This window comes from Cyprinodon variegatus, unplaced genomic scaffold, assembly GCF_000732505.1.
Source record: "Cyprinodon variegatus isolate N-32 unplaced genomic scaffold, C_variegatus-1.0 Scaffold628, whole genome shotgun sequence".
In the NCBI taxonomy this organism is placed as follows: Eukaryota; Metazoa; Chordata; class Actinopteri; order Cyprinodontiformes; family Cyprinodontidae; genus Cyprinodon; species Cyprinodon variegatus.
The window spans coordinates 117,899-140,343 of NW_015151081.1; the positions used below are offsets into that span (position 1 = coordinate 117,899).

The 22,445-nt window shown below is 37.4% G+C and overlaps 1 protein-coding gene across 2 annotated transcripts in view; it reads right to left on the bottom strand.

Annotated features, from left to right (window-relative positions):
* Positions 1 to 22,445, bottom strand: part of col4a2 (collagen, type IV, alpha 2) — a 72,719-nt gene that overhangs the window by 48,723 nt on the left and 1,551 nt on the right. For both annotated transcript variants that reach the window (XM_015393159.1, XM_015393160.1), the window contains exon 4: positions 1,748 to 1,828. In XM_015393159.1, the coding sequence (XP_015248645.1) occupies positions 1,748 to 1,828 (81 nt within the window). The remainder of the gene's footprint in view (positions 1 to 1,747; positions 1,829 to 22,445) is intronic.

The following is a 22,445-nucleotide window of genomic DNA, read 5'->3' on the forward strand; positions in this document are numbered from 1 at the left end:
CATATGCCTATGGAGCCGAATCAGTCTGACGGATTCATATTATTTAGAATGTTTATAAAAGATTGTTTTAATGATTTATACATTACAGTGACTCATGCTGCAGAGCATGCTCAGAGGTGACTCTAGGAGGAGGTTTTAGATTTGCTGCAACAGGCCTATTCAACAGAACTAAAATTGTGAAGTGAAAAAAAAAATCATTTTCAAGTAAAAATGTGAAAATTTGAATTTGCTTTTGTGTAAAGTTCTCACCTCTACACAGAATCTAAAAGTTTGCATGTTTAGAATTGAAAAACAGATGACCAAAATATGACCTCTAATCTCTAAACATGTAGAGGAGACCAAAAATAACTGAACATTGTTCTGATAATCTTTAAGGGGAAACATAATGATGTTAGCATCATGTTTTCTCCATCACTTTTGTTGAAATCTCTGTGACACACCTTATTTAGCATCCTCAACCTCCTCCGTTGTCAGTGCCATCTTGTACAGCCTCACCGTTAGCGATGTACAATAAAATATCAGTCATTTTTTAACAGTTTGCTAAAGTTAAAATAGATTGATATCAAAAACCGATGTTTATTTCGATCAATTAACTAGGCGTACGAGGGGAGTGGGTTAGTGATTTCAAAGGGAAAGTTATTCAGAGCAGGATTGTGGATGTTTAACTAAAGCCAGGCATATACCTGAAGAATTTTTGCCCTTTTCAGCCTCATTGTGCATCCTCCATCGTGTAGTGCACATTGGGTAACGAGGGGCGATTAGCCTCTCACAACCACCTCCCAATCAGGAATTGTAAAGTCGGGAGAAAATCAAACATGTTTGAAATTCAGTCGGTCCTCATGTAACGTTCGTGGACAAATCCTGCTGTTAAAGCAGAGCTACGAGTCGATTTACCAGAAACTGTGCATGTGCAAACAACAGATTTCTTCTTCTTCCAGACTGACGAGTCTGAACAGCGCCATTTCTCGGAACTGAGTCTGACGGGTGGTTTTTGGACATGCAGTTTGAGCAGGTAGATCGCATCAGATTGTCGGGCTGCACAGTGTAAGAACACACATCGTGTGTTGTGAACTTTTAAACCCTGCGGTTTCATGGTGCAGTTTAAGCTTTAGTTGAGTACAACGATTGAAAATATCACACTGTGTATGCCCCCGGCTTTAAGCAGAAGAGTGATGTGGTCCTTTTTTCATAGTGCCAAAGGGATAAGGAAGCATATATATACTATATAAAATAATAGTGTTTATCCACCATAACAGAAATATTAATATCAAATATCAATATTTGCCCCAATTTGTATGTCTATGCATCCCTACTTTTCATCAGATGTTGTCCCGGACTGCACAAGGTTGAAAACTCCCGCTATGAATGAAGAGGCAATTTTGTTTCTCTAAATGGCAGAAACTAAAATAGCTTAATCAAAAAAAGGGAAGCTGTAAAAATGCAGTGAAAGATGTTTCTCAAATGTTTTCTATACATCATAGTTAGTTAGCATTTGCAAAATGACAAAAAATAGAGAAAATAAAAACTATAAATACAGTTTCAAGGCTCTAAATATGTCTTGCTTTTACTTATAGAAAAAAAGTTTTATTTTCAGATCAGCTTTCAGGCCTCAGGGCCTTATTTGGCTCTCTAGACTGAGAACCGGGGGTTGGTGATGGTTAAGTTGTGAAGTCAGCAAAGAGAAGAGAGAGAAGCAGAGGAGTGTTTGCACAACTATTGGAAGCAGCAGATACGGACAGGGACTTACCCTGGCACCCTTTTCTGGAAAGCATTTACAACCTCCGCTGCAGTCTCTTCCCCCACATGGACCACTGTGCTTCTTTCCACCCTGTTAGACACAAAGCAGACAACATTAGTCCATAGCAGAGATTTCACATATTCACATCAACACCACCATTTCATGTTTACCACATCTGGACAAACACAGCATGATGTTCCTCTATGTGCAATATATGGGACACAGTCAGGGGCTGAACTGTTGGTGTGAGCAGCTGTGTTTGTGTGGTTTGTCGTTCACAAATGCCACTCAGTTCTTTTGAATCAGAGCGGCTGATTGTCACACCAATGTCTGCACACTTCTACATGTTAGTTTGAAGCACCGAGAAGTGGCTCAAATGAGTCACGATGGTCGTGTAGAAAGTTTGGGCCCTTGTGGATCTATGAAAAGAGACTTGCATGATGACTGACAAGAACAATTCCTCTTTAGACGTCCACATTCCAATCAAACCACCCACCATCACAGGGTGATCTGTGTGAGACAAGAAACACACTCAAAAAATGCCTGGGGTCTGTGTAGACTTGGCATGATCAAAGAGATCCGTCACAGCTTCCTAAAGGTCAGGGGGGTCGAGACCCAAATGAAGCTCAGATCACTGGTGACAATAACCCAGATGGAAATGACTCTAGAGCTCATATAAACTGATGGAATCCCACAAAACTTAGTTTTGCAGATTAGATTAAGTTATGTGTTCAATAAAGTAAAATTCACAGCTTAATCTGAGATGATAGGACAGTGTGATGTGCTGCTTTGAGCTTAGAGTTTAGCCTTTGTTTAAATAGTGATAAGCTCTATTTCAATTAATCTTTTCTGACTAGAAAAAGTTTATTCAGAACTTATTCATTAAACTTTTGAAGACTATTTTCAACTAAAATTATTTCAACAGTGTCATGGACAAAACAAGTAAGATGAGAAATACAACCCGAAAAGTTACAATGACTAGACTTAACAAACACAGTCAGAATTTTGACCTAAATAAAATAAGAAAAAAAACCATCCCTAATCAGATATTTCAGTTACTGATGAGCTCTGAAACCCTGTCCTTGATTTAAGTGTTTTGCAGCAAGCTCCACTGTATAAGGCGCAGCCTGTTTCCTACTATTTGATTTAATGAGCTTTTGTTGCACTAAGTCAACTCACAGACATTGACTGAACCTTGAATAGTTACCTGATTGGCTTATAATACAGATTTCCGCAGTTTAAACTTGAAATAAGGATTCTCATTCAGTATCATTTAAAATAAATTAGAAACCAGTTTTTGTCAGGTTGTGTCAAGGTTTTTTAGAGGATCCAAATGCAGAGATGGAAGCTAAGGTGGTTTCTTGCAGATGTAATGACCAAAAGATGGCAACTGAAGAAAAAATCCAAAAATAACAAAATACAGGAAACCAAAAACCAGAAGACGTCAGAAAAGTCACACATAAGGAGCAAGGAAATGACGAGGAACCAGCAAAGCAGTAACTGAAGAGAGGAATATACAGTATATGCCAAACACAACAAAGCCTGGGGTAATCAACTGATTGGGAGCAGGTGTGGACAGAAGGATCTAGAAGCTAACTAGAGAAAGGAGAATGACACAAGAGGGCAACAGAGGGCAAACAAGAAATACATAAGAACTCAAATGCAACCAGTAAACAAGTAAAATACTACAAAATGGAAATGAAACCAATGAAAACTCAAAAAGAAAACTTAAACAGAACAAAAACCATGGCCGTGTCAGGGTTCTGTGTTCTGACAGGTGAGCGTGGTCCAGCACCTGCGGCTCGTTGAGGCTGCTCTGCTGAGCTTAAGAGGAGCATTCAGTCAGCTAAAGGATGCCAGAGTATTAAACTGTTGCTGTACGCCTAGGCCTCTGTCCTGTCGACGGATCTTTGAAACTTGATGTGTTGGATGCCTGGTTCTAACCTGTCTCCTGTCTCCCTCATTTCGTTGAGCTCTGGATTGCTCACCCGCCTGTCTCCGTGCTCTGAGGACTGGTCTCTGAATCCCTGCTGCTCAGATTCTGCTCTGGAGTTCCCCTCATTATTTTTATGTAGTAAATAAACATCCTAAACTGCTACTGTTTTCCCCTGTCCATGTCTGCATGTGGGCCAAATACCTTAAAACCATGACAGACAGTTTAATTTGGGAATTTCAACTAATTAATAAACCAACTAACAGAAAATAAAACTATTTTGATACTGACATATAATTTTCAAAACAGCTTTCATTTGTGAACTGTCGGCAAATTCAAATAAAACATACATAAATGGCAACACCTTTGTGATTTATGTATTTTTGACTTTTATTCTGACTTTTAAGATATAAAACCAATCAGACTTAAGAATACAATGTGAGTGCTAAGCTTTTATTGCAGACATCACAGAAAGGCTCTAACTTATAACGTTTCTTTTTCTATACCCTCCTACATCCTCCACCTTCGCACCAGTACCATAGTCTGCAAAGTCAGAAAATAAGCAAATACCTTCTCCTCCTCTTGTTCATCAAATCTAAAAGACTACTTTATTCCCACAGAGGCAACAAAAAGATAATCAAAATAATTCTCCGTCCTCGGTCTGACACTTACAAAGGCTGTATTGAGGCACACAAAAAACTCTTTTCACTGCACAGCCATCATACTAAATGATCCCAGATCTCCAGCAAAAGACCCTCTTCCTCTTCTTATGGAATGCACAAGGCGGAATTTCATTATTTCCACTCTTATTGGATCCAAAGACCTCTTTTCTTCATGCTTTAGATAAAATTAGCAAATTCTAGATTCAAATTAGCATCCGTCAAATATGGTAGAGTGAATATGTCCACACAAAGGAATCATTTGATGTTCCAAAGCAACATTTTTAATTTCAGGTAAAAATGAAATCGCAAAATCAACAAGGGTCTGTTGGGGGATGTGGGATATGAAAAATAATGAAGGTCACCTCATCACGGTACGGATGTAAGGCATTCAGCCATAACCTTTCTCCATACTGAGGTGGAAATCCAACATACAGACAATAGACTGCATCACTCTGGAGCGGATGCACAAAGGACCGGCTCCCATAGAAGCAATTAAACCTCAGTAAGAAATGCAACATCAATTCAGCTTTACAGTTTACGAGCTCAAAATAGCTTATAACAGTCAGACCAAAGGACAATGGGACTGAGCAACAGCATCCTGTTTCTCCACCCAGAGTCACAATACCTTGACTTTTGGCAGAGTCACCTTTTCCATATTTTAGGTATGCGGCAGGAATACTTTTGATTGCAACAGCAAACAAATTTACAAAAAAGTTATAAATACATTTAATTAGATATACAGTTAGAATAAGACATGCAACTGTTTTAAGATGAATATGCTGTATAATTTCTGGAAACTATTTTGAAAATAAAGATTTTTTTAGAGTCCTATCTGGGACAAGTATTTCTACTGGTTCAATTGTTCTAGTTTTGTGTCATTTTTAGGTAATACATTTTTTTTTCAAATCCTGACCACTGTTTTACAAAATATTACTTTATCTCCTATCTTATTTGACTTTTTTGCTGATATGTCAACATTTTTCCATTTATTTCACAGGAATATATTCTATTTACCATCTTAACAAATTTTAACAAACCGCTTCCAATGAATGGAATAAATGAATGTAGACCCCGGTTCCTCCAGACTGCTTTTTTTTTATTTTTTATTCTGGCATAAACAGCCCTGCATGTCAAACTACAATGACAAAGGGCCAAATGACAGTCTAAACAACAGGATACTCAACCAGATGGGACCGTTTCCTTTTATTATATAAAAATAATATTTGTGTTATCTTTGGTCTGAAAAGATGTTGAGTTGATAGGAGAAAATGTATTCCAATTTTAGTTAAAGGTGCCAGAAAACGACGTGACATGAGCAACACCTAAGATCTACTTTGACTCCTCATTTATTGTTTCTGAGAACATATCTTTCCCCTGAAAAGGCTTCATATATATATATATATATATATATATATATATACAAGTTCTTTGCACAGATGAGACAAGGACTGTCCATAATGACAAGTATGATGCTGAGAAGAATGAAGATGATACTTTCAAACCTTAAAACAGCACAATACCTATTGTAAGGCACAGTGGTGGCAGCATCATGCTGTGATTTTCAGCCACTGTCCTTTGTAGACAAACTGCGTGGAACAATAGGAATTAAGAACTTCCTCCTGAATTTTCGATTTTATAGGATGATGATCCTATACATCAAAGCTGGTTTCAAAATGGGTATGCTATGATGTCAATAATGTTAATATTCAAACAGTTTAAATTATGAAGTGTGGCACCCATTATATTCATTACTATGAAACATTAGGCTCAGAAAGAAAAAGGTAGAGAAAACAATTAAGATACATATCATTCAGAGGAAATTGACTATTTCCGCTAAAGAAACACAACATAATTACAAAGATAAATTTGATAACAGTGTAACAGGACCTATGCACTGAACGCTGTACTAAATAAAAATAAATAACATGTTGATTTAGATTTTGACCGTAGATTGACTTAGGCTATTAATACTTTTAATATGTGCCCTAGATTCTAGATCTGTCTATGGCCTTGTAAAGTGTGTTTGAGTTTAAATAAACCTGTTGTATGTGTCTGCATAAGTAGTGACCACTTTCTTAGATATGATAACCCACAGTTTTTATAATTTAGTTTTCATTGCTTTTCTCTTTTATTCCACTGCTGTGAAATAAATTCCCAATGCTCCCAAATATATATTAAAAATATGCATTTCTCCTTTTTGTTTAGTATCATACAACACAGTAAGTCATGAAAAGGGTTGGTTTGTGTGGACTGCTTGTGGTCTGTTTCAGTCACTGCTTTATATGAATCACTGCATGTTGTGTAGATTAGGTTTACCACAGACATATCCGCTCCCCAACACTTCCTTTCAGAGTCCAAAAGTAGCCAAAACTAACAAGGAGACTCAGATGGAAGGACAGGATGATGACAAGACAATAGACAAACACATACACATAACAAATACAGACTAAACAAACTTAAAGGATATTAAAGAAAAAAAAAACGAGCAAGTACTGAAATGAAACTAAAATTAGAGAGCCTTCATATGACTTTGACCACAAATTTGTCTAAAGATCCCCATAGCAGAATAAGAAGATTTACCATATCCTGAAATATAAGGGTGGCATAGAAGCATTACTGACATGAATAGATAACAAGGACTTGCTGTCTGCACGATTTACAGGTGCCCCCAAAAGAGACATAAAAAAAGAGTTAGATCAGCTTTGTACATGAAACCATGGAGTCCAAAGGATGTCATAAACCAGATAAAGAAACACAAAATCACAGTCAGAGACATATCTAAATTCATCATGCTGACACACAGCTGCACATTCCTTATCTACCCTTTAAAGGTTTAACATCCTACAAAAGATTTACCATCAAACTGAAAAACATATCCTAGAAACACGAACATACATCAAGAGGTCCTTGATCCTGATAAAGAAAGATTAACTTCAAGGACTAACATATTTCACATAGTAAAAACTCCCTAGGTAGATCTTGTGACAGACATCTTTAGGATGCCCGTTTGTTTAAAAGACCCCATCACGTTTCAGAGTCTAAATGGTCACGGATCAGACTTGTTAGCACATCCAGTCTAAAAGGATGGGAATGATAAATAGCCTTTAAGTGATGGTTTCTCAGTTTTCACACAGGACAGCAGGACAGGGAAGCATAGTCACCATTTGTGTGGTGGCCTTGGTCGTCAAGGTATCAGATGGGCATGAAAGGTGCAAAATGCATCTGAAGGTGTGATTAAAGGCAGAGACAGACACTAAATCACACAAAAAGGACCATATGAGGCGGATCTGCTGGCTGCCTGCCAGAAACCACATTTCCGACTTTTAACCTTTAAACCTTAACCTTGACTCTAAGGACTGTGTGATCTTAAGTTTCAACTTTGGACAAGATAGTTTTCCTCACATTGAGTAGCTTCACAGAAACTGAGTACAATAATAATAATAATAATATTAATATTAAAAACGCAATGAAAGAATCAATCAAGTCTGCCTTGAGCCATTGTTAAAGAGCTGCTGATAAAAACGAAGAAAAAAAAAATCCATCCATAACTTTTCAACCTATCCTGCACACAGACAGACACACAATCTCTCCTAAAAACATAACATCCTTGGCGGAGGTAAACATCTGTTTTCACGTGGGGTTACACCATTTGTAGCACTGTAGCTTTGCACCAAGAAGGTCCTAGGTTTGATTACTAGGGTCTTGGCTTGGGGGTTTGCATATTGTTCAGGTGCATGTGTAAGTTCGCTTTAAATAATCTGGATTAGGTTAGGTTCAATGACATCACGAAATTGCCCTTAGGTAGTGAGGTTGTGTGCACGGGGGAGTGGTGGTTAAATGGTTAGAGCATTGTGCTTGAGTGCCGAAGGTTCTGAGTTCAAGCCCCACTCCCACAGACTGCCAATCTGGCTCCCTGAGTAAGACCCTTAACTTCACACTGCTCCCTGGGTGCTGCACAAGGGCAGCCCACTGCTCCCCAAGGGGATGGGTTAAATGCAGAGAGTTAATTTCCTTGCTTTGTACTTGTGACAATGTAATGACAATAAAGTTGAATTCTAATTCTATGGTTGTATGTCTGTGCTTGACAGGCAACCTGTCCAGGGTGAACCCTTCCTTTTGCTTATAGAGTGCTGCAGATAGGCAGCAGCCCTCTGTTCATAAGAAGATAATTGGAGTTCCCAGGTGCAAAGTGAAATGAGCATAGGTGGTGAAGTTTCACTCACTTCACCTTAAAATTTAAACCGAATGTATGAGATACTTTTTGAGTACTTTGCTTGATCAATGTCTGATCTATTAGTGGCATTTGCAGGGTACTGAACTTAAATTACCAAAATGAGTTAAAAGCTCAAAATACCTTCCAATGAAGTTGCATTGAATAAATGTTTAAGTCTCTGATGTAAAAACACCCCCTATGCAACACAGGGGCTATCCAATGCAACAAACATTATCAAAACAGGAGTCCCTATTCCTTAAAATAAGCCATTTGACTCACTTTTTAGACTTTTTACTAAGGTAACTTGCATTTTGCCATGCACCAACATGCATGGCAAGATTAAAACCAGTGATATTAGCCTAAAAACTAATAGAATAGACAAGAATAGAATTTTATATGTTTATGCAGGGATTTTTCAGAGCCCAAGTGGACTATGGATCTGTGTGTTTTAATATCACTTCCCTCTTTGTGTGTTTGAACAGGTTTTTATACAGAAAATATGTACAGAAAAATTTCAGCCTATATGTCAGCACTACGATGTGCCAAGGCCACAGCTGTCCTCGTTCACACTAAAGAGACAGATATCAAACAGAGCCAGCAAGACAGTTCAATTAAAAACACCTGGACTACATAAAGTTCAGGGAAGTGTTTAAAAAATTTTGATGGAGGTACACTGCTAGATTTGACCAGACAGGCTTCTGCACTATATCATCTCCCAGCTGATACTCCCTTTGCCAGCTGAAAAACATCTCTGTGAAATATTTCTAATGCTAGAAATTAACAGCTGAAAAGTCTTTACCAACTACTATAAGAATAAACCTCTTCTGATAATTTACTTCATTCAGTATTATTGTTATTTTTCTCCTTCAAAAGGGGATTCATTCACAATATGCAAAAAACCCCAACAAAACTACATGTTTTGACTGAGTTGTTGCAGCCGTTTAGAGCTTCCTTGTGTCTATAGTAAATCCAGAACACCAGTTACATTTTCTCACAGAGAATGCATGTTACTGTTGTTTTCTGTGTAAGTGATTCACATGTGGGCTCGGTAATTGCTTCCATCGCAAATGCAAGTCTGGAATTTTTAACATTTTTCAAATGCTTGAACTGAATTATATAAAGTGCCAAACCAAATTATTTGCAATTTTTCAGTTTAATAAGATCTATGTGCTTTGCTTTATTTTTTAAAAGCAAAAGGGGTTGGAAATGTCATCCAAAGTTTGAAAATGGGTCAAAACATAGGGAAGCAGGTCATGAAGAACAGTTCATATTTTCTTTTACTGTTTTCTCCACAGACAAAAGGTAAACTTTGGGCTTAGTTAAACAATCAGATTTTAACTTTTATACACACACATTTGAACCAAAACATCAAACATCAGCATGCTTGTGTTGGCATAGTTAAACTCGGTCAAATCGCGATAAGCAACAAACGCTGTCTAAATGCCTTCATGATGGTGGAAATGTTGTGAAACCCATTACAAGCTTTCACAGTTCTTTTTTTCTCTTCATCAGCAGAATAACCCATTCAGTTTCTAGTTAAAACACCACTAACTTTCTCTTTACAAGTTTAAAAGTTGCTGTCTCTCTGTGTCCTTATCAGCCTATGGAGATGATTTGTTTAAATGTTTTTGAAGAGTCTGAATATGTTTTCAAAGGACTATAAGGCATAGTCAAACACAATAAGCCATAAAATTTAGTGAAAATTTTACAGATACAAGGTACATATCCTGAAATCCAAGCAGTCCAGTAAGGGAAAGGGAAATGAAGGGTCAGTGGGTTAGGGTCACTCTCCGGGGTATAAAACATGACTCTAAAGGAGAACATGAACTGGAGCAAAGGGACCTTAAGACAGGGCAGAGCAGAAACTCCAAAAGTGCTCCTGTGGCTAAGCTCCAGCATAAACATGGCTCTGGTTTCTGCCTTCTGACAAGGCTCGACCTTACATCTCCATAACTGGCCTTAGGTCATCAGCGACTCCAGTCTAAAACCCTGCGGGCCACTTTTGTAATCAGGACTTCCTGTCACGACCTGAACTAATTTAACCTGGGATTAGTCACATTTGTGCTCTGGATTTGAATGAAATGAGACCAACTTGTCAGATGTTTCCATTTTGATAGTCCCTCTGCTCACTCCACTAATAAGATGATCAATGACAGATGGGATTCATTCACTTATGTGAAAACTTGAGAGGTCTGAGAACCGCAGTGCTTGTTTTTCTTAAACTGCTGTTGCAACAATTGGATAAAAGTATGATGAAAGTTCTGGTACAATGGGAAACGACAAAAGATTGTTCTTGGCGACAAAGAGAATTTTAGGAATCCTGATCTGCAGGGGTTATACGAGAAAAAACAAAATTTTTCTCATCTAAAATGAGCTTGTCTTACGAAGAATAATCAAATTTTTGTCTTAAGTAGAGGTTCTCCAGTGTGTTGTGGCATCATAATACAAGCCAAATAAAAACATCCTTATTTTACATTACAGAACTTTTTGTTACAGTTTTGTTTTGACACCATTTGAAAACCTATAGTTATAAATTTTTCGTTTTTCGGTGGTTGGATGTATTTCAGATCAGTAGAAAAATATCCTAAACTATTAGCCTCTTTAAAATATTATATTATATTATGCTTTTACGATCAAAACAAAGGTGATTACTGACTTTCTTATAAAAATCTGATCATGTTATTCTCAGGCGTATTGTTGCCTGGTATTTTGTAACCGGTGGTTGGTTCTGGTATGATTGGGAGTATCCGATTGCAAATAGACCCAATAGCTAACTTTTTCAACCTTTTGTTGTCCCTTGTGTATTATTTTTTGCAACATTTGTTCAAATAAACTCTGCCCCAGTTCTTTACTTCATACAGATCTTGAATAATACAGAAATCTGCAGTAACTATTCCAGTTTGTCAATATTTACCTTTTTTGATTTATCCGTAATATCACACTGGCTACAGAAAAAGACATTACAAAACAAATGTCCCAACCCAACATGGGCATTTTCTGATTTATAGCCATAATATCCCTGGATATTTACAAGCAAAACGGGGCCCCTTCCCACAACATAGAGTTTCCCACCAATCATTGACTGCACATGCATAAACCCAACATATGGAATCTTTTGTGACGTGTAAATCAGCACTATTCATGTTTTATCATTGCTTTTTCTAAAGAAGCACCATGGATAGCCGCCCATATGGCCCATATCAAAAAGCACCATAGTGTTTATCATTCAGTTCTGTGTATGCAGGAGAAAAATATTTTTTTGAATGTCTGGCCAAGTTATTATGTCAGGTAATTAAATACGTTTTAAGATATAACTGTCTGGAACAAAATGTTAACAGACATCTAAGAAAAAAAGAAAAGCTAATAGGCCATGCGAGAGAGGGAATGCAAAAGAGAGCAATTGGACATTATCATGTTATTACAAATTGTGCGTTTAATTTTGTTAACATTCTTCCCATGACAAGACATAATTCTTTCCTATCAATTAGAGCACAGCTGGAATGCAAAGTTACAGTTTTTGTCATTTTTCCAGGGGAGAGAACATTACAAAAAAGTCAAGAGGGATCAGTGAGTGCCCTGTCTTGACAAGACATTATAGCTTTGTCTTGGTTAAGGTTCTCAAATAACATATGACGAGATTAAGTCAGGGTTTTATTGTAGTAGCCTATGAGTCAATCTCAAACAAATTACAGAATGTAATGTGCAAACACCTGTTGAAGTTCACTGACCAAATCCGTCTGTTTTGTGAGAACAAAGTATGTATCCTCTTTCTATAAACACTGCTCAGGCAATTCTTCCATATGAGCTCACCAAAGAGCCTCACCTCTACTGAGGACAGATAGACAGACAGCCAGACACGCACGTGCTAGAGGAGGGCACGAGGAAGAGGATGGATAAGGAGGCTGCTGAAATGTGAACAGGACAGGCTGGGAGAGCCAGAGGGAAGACAGACTGTCTGCCAAGTCTCTCCTTATGGGATAAATGTGGAGAGCAAGGGGACACAATACGGCACAGATAAAAAACAGTGATGGAATGAGGCTATAAAAGGAAGTGAGGGACAGTGCTGCACTGAAATATTTGAAGCTTGGGAGGACAGAGTGGACGGAGACTTTGGAATTCTTTCAACACAGCCTGATGGGACCCCTGTGTCCCTTCATTAATCACTGTAAAAGGGACTAAGGGAAAAGGAGAGGGGAGGATATACAGTCTAGGTAGTATAGAGGGATTTTCCACCAACCTTATGTTTAAACTTCATTCCAAGGGGAACTTCTCACGCATTACTGGAGGGTTGCCATAGTAAATAAACATGGACAAACCCAAACATAAAATGCCAAAAATATTACCATTTTGCTTCTTTAGCAATGTTGGATGTAGGATTATCTCAAAGTAATGCTATTTGAATGCTAATTGAAACATACAAAATACTTCCTACAAACGTTTTACTACCGTTATTTATCATAGGCTTGTGACCTAGAACTATGCCTGTCAAGAACACACAGAAAGTGCCTATCCATTTCATTACAAAATGACTGTAGTGCTGGATTATCCCTTAAGTCTCAAAATCTTAATACTTCTTTACAACGCTGGATTTTCTTACTTTACTTCCATAAAGACCAATACAAAAAAAAAATCAATAACTCCCCCTTATAAGTCATTTAGCGCTTTGAAGGTTCTACATTGTAGGGATGGGCACAGCTAATGAAACCAAGTAAGTTTTGCTTATACTTTAATGCTAACTGTTAAGATGACTGTTTCTGATTCTGAGGCTGATACCAACTTGGGGAAATTGTAGATACAATCTCCTATCCTAGCTCCTATCACTTCACCTTTCATCCACACTAGAACACTATCCTGGGTAGGAAAGGAACTCCAGACAGCTGTGGTGAATCCACACAACCTTACAGGACTGAAATCCACATGGATTAGGAGATTCAAGTCCCAGACTAGGGCCTTCTGACAAAGAACTACAAGAAAACAAAGTTTTTTTCTTTTTGTGGTTTGTGGTTCTTTTACCCTTTACACACTTCTGATTTGGCTTAATTGCCCTTTCTGAAGTGCGATTGCGAAAGGCAATCATGTGTATGTGTCCATCGAACCTATTGATGTAAGTTTGATTCTATTGGTTTGGTTCGATGATGGGGCATCAGTCAGTTGTGGCAATTTTGCCAATCCAAATCTGAGTTTTAGCCCTGCATAATATCTGGACACACACATCTGAAACACACACATTGGCATATCATCATGGGTATACATAGCAAGCCATTACCATGTGTTCAACTGGATGCTGCTGTGTCGCACAAGTACTTTTTGTCACATGTACCAGTAGCAGGCCAATAGTGTGCCTCTTGGACTATTCCAGACATCCCCACAACAGAGAAGTAAAAACATTTGGAATTTGTTAGATGACATTAAGTATTTTAACAGATTATTAGATCGTACTGTAGGTCTTAACATGGGATGTTCTGAAGAAGACTGAAATCAACAACATTAATCATAAGACACTGGTTGATGAGGACAGCATATCTAAATGTGGCTTGTATAAAACTGCAAAAAGGACATCTAATGGTTTTCTTTCAGTAATGGCTGTGCTCTCCTTGTCTGTCTGTTTGATGGACAACCTTGTTTTTGGTAGGTTTGCAGGCAAAATGCTCCCTTTAGTCAACGGATTAAACATCAGAGCATGTATATTGTTCTGCTATTTAAATCTGCTTTAAACGTCTCCACAACTTTATCCATGAACTATGTACTGTGTTTATTGGTCTATGATGTTGTCCACTGCTGTTCGTGATGTGAAAAGGCTCAAGCAGAATGCCTTTTCATTACACAAGGCGGAATCAAATTGGATACCTGTTTCATTTTACATATTTACACTATCAATGTACAATTAAGTAAACTCTGTAGAAGTGAAACTTTGTGAAGTCTTGCATGGCCGTAACTCAACCCCTCTACCTTTTCCTGTGTAGTAAGCTCCTATGAATATTATATTTTCTTTAGCATATTTCTCCATTCACTCAGGATGTTTCCCCTAATACAGAGCATAAATAAACTGACATGCTGAAATATACACTCCTTAATGTTCGCATATGTAAGAAGAAATATAAGGCTAACACATCCTGCCAATAAGAAACAGATACCTTTAGGGGTAATTTAGTGCTTTTAACAACCAATGAGACATTTTCCTGTATGTTGTCTTTCCAGATTCCACCATGGAAATTGGGGTCCATCATTGCATATGCATTCTTGTTTAAGAAGGATATTTGTGCACCGGTGGGACAAGCAGCCAAGCGCAACAAGCCTTTCCTCACAATTACAATGCAGCGCTGCAGCAAAGACTAATCAAATAATCAGCACCAGAAAGTCATGTTTTACCAAACAACAAAGTCTACCTCTGATCTAGCACAACTTGCCAACATAATAAACACAGTGTACACACGAACCCAAGGGCATGCCAAACTATCAAAAAAGCAAAATGCAGAAAGGTCACAGGGTTTGTCTCTTAGGTGTGGCTAAACACATCAATGGAAACAAATTGCCAGCCAGCTTCACCCTCTAAGCAGTAAAACATTTAACCCCCCCCACACACACACACAAACACACACACACACACACACACACACACACACACACACACACACACACACACACACTTACATCAATGTCAGGGAAGCCCTACAGTTCTCATCCCAGGCTGTGGCTTCCTGCATAACAGCACAATGGGTTCTTCCCCCGATTGTCACAGCCACTGTTTTGCCCATGTTTCTATTTTCTTATCATAAGCAGACATCTTCCCCTCGCCCCAGAGGTGCACCTTCCTCCCTGATAAAGCAGTCACATTCAACAGGTCAGTCACGTGTTTGCTTTTATTAGTGAACATCTCTCATTCAAATACAGTAAAAAATTTTGAACCTTGCCCAGCAAAGCCCTTTAAGAAAAGTACTTTGAACTTCCATGGACACATTAAAATCCCACACACACCGATCTGTACTTATTTTGGTGTGTGTTGCAATGGAATACAGCAACAAAATAGGAACAAGATCCATCACAACCAACCATCCACTTATAGATAAGAGGTTAATTGTTAAAGCAGGCGCTACGGTGCTGCCAAAAATGTCTCTTCCTCATACTAAATTTCTGCAGGTCACACATCCTCTGCCAGAACAGCCTCCCAAATTCCACCACATACTCTCACACACATCTTGAAATCTATTCTCAAACACATGAAATCACATCAAAGCGTCTCAAAGGCAACTATATGAAACATCCTGTTAGCATTTCTGCCTCAAGAGCCTTCCTTCCTCTGTCAAAAGACGCTGATAAACAATATTTTTTCTGCATAGCGTATTTTTATGAATTGGGGAGGCCATTAAACACATATATGAAATCATGATTTGCTTTTGAGACTCTAAAAAAAATGGTTTTCCCATAGCAGGTTAAATTAGATACAGAGCAGGAAAACTTTATAAATTAAAGCAAGTCACAAGAAACAGGATATTCCCAACGATCAGGAACGCACATTATAGTCAACCCAGGGGCAGATAAGTGTTAAAAAGCTGTGGAGCAAAAAAAAGTGAGCGGTTGCGGCAAAGTCAATCAGTGCAACCAGCTGAGATGTTAATGGCAGGAAAAACTATTACCAATTAACATTTATGATCAGCTTCTTCTGTATCTGAATAATCTGCATCTAACTATATCATTGGACTCCACTGAAATGAATTAGATTGATTTTGATAGAACTTGTCAGATATTGTTTCTTTAAAACAGTTTATAAATTCGACCTTGTCCTAAAGCTTCAGGGTTGACCTTGAGAATAATCCAATTTTCAGTTCTTTAGATGTTGTTTGTTTTTTACTATAAAATCAAGTTTGTTGTGATAAAAAAAAAAACAACATTTTCACATACAACTTGGTCAAAAATTGCATTTTTGCTACCTTGGTGCTCTTTGGCATGGTGTTGGAGCTGTGGTTGATGGATATTAGAATGAAGCAGATAGTCCTGTAGAGGAGTCTTAGTTGAAGATCTGGACATATGATAAGAGTGTGTTAGTCTTAGAGTTATTGAGCTACAAGCTCAATAACCCTTTGAAAGGGGGCGCTCGGACGTATAGGGTCCCATTAAGTCCAATTTGGCTCAGACAACAGATAATGTGATCTGACACTGATATTCTTTGAGCTTGTGGTTCACCTTAAGTTCTTTAGTTTTTCAGGGCCCTTTTGTTACCATCCACATTATTTGTCTCTTTGATCTGTCATCAATTTTCCCCCAGCAGCCATTTCCTGGGAGATTGGCTACAGCCCAATGAATCATACATTTCTAAATAATAAATGTGCAACTGAAGAAACATGAATCTGTTTGAAGATGGTTTTATAGCCTTTACTTTTAACAAGAGAGTATATATTTTCTTTCTAATCTCCTAAGACAACTCTTCACTTTGCTTCTTTTAGTCCACATTGAGTGTGGTACACACCATGTCACCGAAAAGCACGTTGACTATCTGTAGCCCTATAGATAGGGCATATGATTGAGGAGAATATATTTATATATTTCCATTTTTCCTATATTGAAGTTGTATGTACTAACCTCTGATTTTTTGTCCTTTTATTGAATGTCATTGTCTCCAATACTGGAACCAGCTCAACCTATAGATCCTAGAGCAATGCCCTAAGGAGGTCATGATAATATTCTTGGTTTTATTATGTGAAGCCAGTAGGGGTGTCAAAATAAAAAATATAATACTTCAAGCCATGAAATTAACAAATTTTTTTTTTAATGTTTTTAATCAAAATTAAAAAAACAGGCACCCTAAACCACATGAAACTGAAACTAAAAGTTTACAACGAATCAATCAATATGTATAGCTGCAGCAGATGTTGGCACCTTAACCCTAATGCAAGCAAACATCTGTTTCATTTCAGGCCTTAAAACCATTTAATTTACACAATACTGATGACAGGCCACACCAATAGCTAATGCCGTAACTTCTTTACAAAAAGAAGGCAATGATGTCCGGTTGAATAAATGTCAAACTGTGTTTCTTACTCCTTATTTTTAAGAAATATCCTAAAATAGTAACTATAGGGAAATTGTGAAAATATTTTCACAAACAGAAGGGGGAGACAAAAGTACCACTTTGTAGACTTAACAGGCTGACTAGAGATCATATTTAATCTATAATGCTTCTGAAACTGGATATTAAACATCAAACACTTAAATAAATAGGAGGTAGCATGTAATGAAAATAACTCAAAGATGTAATTGCATAATTGCTGTTTTTAGTTACCAAATTGATGAATGATCTAAGCAGATAAAATAGGGACCATTAGGTCTATAGACCTGCCCTGATTGGGACCCAATCAATCAATATCAAAATCAATCACAAATATGTCAGATAGAACTGAGTGTAATTTCACTGAACTCTTAATTAGAACAGTATGGCAAAGGCAGAGGACAGGATTTAACCTATAAATTTCTCACAGCCAATCTAAGCAAGGCTGGTAGTATAGGGTTGACCTCTTTTTAAAGGTAAAAGGACACTTAGTCTGGTCAGGAATACAAAAAACTAAATAATAAAGAGCTATATTAACCATATCATACATCCCTAAAAGTATGCATTCTTCAGTCATGAAATTACTGTTTCCGAATTATAGTTACAATGGTGTGTTTATATTAATAGGCTTAGTTATATAGAGAGAAGTATCCTGCAGTTCTTTAACTTTATTCAAACAGGTTTCCAAGAAAAGATATGGTGATGTGCTCATACGATCTTGTGATTCGCTTTGCGTTAAACTTCACTTAACTACGTCTTGTTGCAGTTGTACCTACTTGCCATTTTTTGCTAGTGAACAAAGTCTATACGACATCATAAACACTCTTTTACTGAGACCACGTGATTTGATTCACTGAGTTAAATCAAGTGGATGATTGTGAAAATTGTGAGAATCCCAATGAGAACAGTAATGAGAAAACCATCTTGAGAACTGCAGCTTTCAGTCAGCGGAGGAATTCCAGATTTAAATCATCAAACAGAGACGGATGGTGGGAAGCAGTTGTACATTGGTTTGGTTCAAAGAAGCCAAGCAGTCCCATGAGTCAGATCTAAAGTCTGATATTAAACAGAAACATATTTCAAAATCATAGCTTTTAAAGTTAGAAAAGATAAGACTCATAAGATTAAAACTTCTATTGTTCTGTTTTTTTTTTACTAAATATTCCCTTTGAAATCTTGTAAAATCAGATACTTAAACTACGTCACACCAAAAGATGAAAAATTTTCTACGTTTTTTTTTTTTTTTAATCCTCCATTTGACTTTAAAATTATGTACAAAGAGCATGAGTTGTACCAAACTAAAATAGATTGCTGTACCTCTGGCGTTGTTAAGAGAAGCTATGTGATAAATAGAGGAGCTAAGCCGTGTCATACGCTCCTGATAAAGAGCTAGGCAAATTCGATAAGAGCTGGGGACAACAGGGCCTTTTCATCAGACTAAAGAAAATAAGTTTTCATCTGAGAGCCTTGAGTATGATATTAAATATCTTGGAGAAGCACCAAACAGCTGACAGCCTGCACAAATAAACAGAAAAGCAAAACACATTCACATGGTGAATGATGGTCTTTCAAATAAATTAGACTTTGACTTCAGCATTACATTAAGCTTGATGATATATAAGAGCATACAGTAGTTACTAAAACATCACGACACAAAAGGCAAGTAACTCTTTCATTATTTCCCATTAGGCAGGGAAATGTTTTATATAATAAGGCAACATCTCGATAACTTATAATTTGCAATTTACCTTCATTTTATGAGCCATTCTATTTTTTTATAATTGGTAATGCAACGATTCCTCCAACACATAAGATAAGACATAAATTAAAGGTTTAAAAAAAGTGTTAGACAACATTTCTGCTAAGTTTAGAACAGTCCAGTCCAATTTTGAGCAGAACACAATTTTATACTTGTTTGATTCATTGATTGATTATAAAGTTGTAGTCCTGGAAGGACATACCAACGAAATTCCCAACAAAATCAACAGGAGTCTGCTTAACAGGAAGTTAACAAAGTCACATTAAATCCACTGATCTTAGGTCTCTCATTCATCAATGTATGGTAAGGTTTAGCTGTTAAAGCCACTCAACTTAATTTAAAGTTTTCTTGCCTATTTCTAAGTCTCTGTATTCAATAATAATAATAAGAAATGTCCAAAACCTTTGGTGTGTACTTCCAGCATTGATTTGATTTTAAAACTTGGTTGCACTCTGCGGTACAGGTTCTTTTATGCAGCCGTTCAGCTTAACAACTATTTCCCTTCTTGCTACTGTATTCAATGAGAGTCTCATACTCAGAGAAAACCAAGTGTTGTAGCACTCACCTTTAGGGCACATATTAAAAGCCCATGCTTTTTTAAAAAGACATATTCACGCACTGACAGCAAATGGTTGACGAATTTCCTTTAAACAAAAAATAATTTGGTCTTTTCATATGTTAAGATCGGGAGGCGGAATCGTCTTGCATACATTTTAAAAACCTTCAAATTGTGGACAGACCTAATTTATATAACACTTTTCTGGTCATACTTACAACTCAAAGCACTGAGCTACATTTACTAAGTCACACTTCAACACTTTGACACATTCATACAGAGATATGAAAACTGATAGGCAACTTCTGAGTTCAATGGCTTGCCCATGAGTAAAGATGATTATTCCTACCTTGGAGCCACAGTCATGTTAAATAATTATTAAATTGATTTATATGATTTTAGAATAATAAGATAAAAGGCAGACTGATGACCTGTTCACCATTTACCCCGCCTTTCAGCCATAGACTGCTGGAGATACCATGACTGATAAGTGAGAGGAGATAGATGGATGGATGAAAGCTAAAGGCAGCAGCTTATTTGAAATTATGCATATCATACTCCATGTTCGAGAACTTTTAAAACTACATAATTCACTAGTTTCTGCAAACATTGTGCCTCCATACAAAATATTGTGAAATTTATGGCAATTTTCACTCTTACACCATTTTACACTACTTACTGTTTCTGTTGGTTGTTTCTTGATCACAGCTATGGCCACCCAACTATTATGTGGTAAGACCAATTATAAAACTATGACACTGTTGATTGGTGTTAACACCATACACACTACCTAATTTCAATAGTGTAGATCAGGGGGTCTTAAACTCCGGTCTTTGAGGGTTTAGCTAAGAGGGATTCTCCTGAGAAGGAACATTTTCCTAGAGCTTGTGTTTTTAAACATAATGTTTAAGGAATAAAAATGGACAATACAAAAATGTATACAATAGCAAAGGGGGAAATTATCAGCAACAATTCATGACCTACATACTGAATGTAGCTCAAATTGTACAGTAATTATGTTGGGATTTCTTCATTCATTGTACTGACATAAAATATGTCAAAGATGTGCTTAACCACAACAGGAATTACTGCATACAATAACATCATCTATCTCTTTTTTCGGCCCCAGGGAACCTTTAGATTTTTTTTCCATATTTCAGTCATCAAATATAAAGAAATAAACTGCAAATTTATTGGATATTTTAAGCTTTCTTAACAAATAAAAAGGCTGAAGAGTGAGGCGTGCAAAATGAATTGCCCTTTGCTTTCAGTGCAACAAAGTCTCTCCAGAAGTTAAGTGAGGATTTCTGAATGATCCATTGCTGACCTAAATGACTGATGATGATAAAAAGAATCCACCTGTGAGTAATCAAGCCTTGTATAAATGCACTCGCTCTGCGATCGTCTCAGAGGTGAGAGCGCAGAGAAGATCATGAAGAGCAAGTAGCACACCAGGCAGGCCCAAGGAGCACAGTACAAGCGATAATATTGAAATGGAGAGAGTATTAGACCACTGCAAATCTACAAAGACCGGGCTGTCCCTCAAAACTTTCAGCACAAACAAGGAGAAGACTGATCAGAGATGCAACCAAGAGGTCCATGATCACTCTGGATGAACTGCAGAGATCTGTGATCAGAGATCACAACAAGTAGTGGTAGACTGCACAAAGCTGGCCTTTATGGAAGAAAGCCAAAGAGATATCCATAAAAAGTCTTGTTTAAAGTTTGCCACAAGCCACCTGGTAGACCCACCAAATACGTGACTGAGGGCACTCTGGTCAGAATAAACCAAAACCTAACTTTTTGGCCACAATGCAAAACTTCATGTTTGACATGAAAACAACAAAGCTCATCACCCTGAACGCACCATCGCCTATGTTAAACATAGTGGAGGCCACACCATGGTTTGGGCCTGCTTTTCTTCATCATTGACAGGGAAGATGGTTAAAATTGATAGGAAGATGGATGGAGCCAAATACAGGACCATTCTGAAAGAAAACCAGTTGGAGTCTGCAAAAGACTTGAGACTAGGATGGAGTTTTATCTTCAACAAGACAATAATCCAGGATAATAGCTACAGTAGAATGGTTCACAAATTAATATATCCAGGTGTTAGAGTGGCCAAGTCAAAGTCCAGACATGAATCCAACCCAAGATCTGTGCTAAGAACTGAAAACAGCTGTTCATAAATACTCTTCATCCAGCCTCACTGAGATCCAGCTGTTTTGCAAGGAAGAATGGGGAAAAAAATGTTAGTCTCTCGATGGCAAAACTGATAGAAATACCCCAAGTGACGTACAGCTGAAATTGCAACAATAGGTGGTGCTACAAAGTATTAACTTAAGGGGACTAAATAATTTTGCTCGGTCCATTTTTTTAAGTTTTGTTTAAAAGTTTCAAATATCCAATGAATTTCCTCTTTGTGATTGTGTCCCCCTTCTTTTTTTTTTATTCAACCAACAGGTTACATTTATAGTATTTCTATTAGCTTGCACATAACAAAGATTTTAGGGACTTTGGTGGGAGGTGGGACTTAGTTTA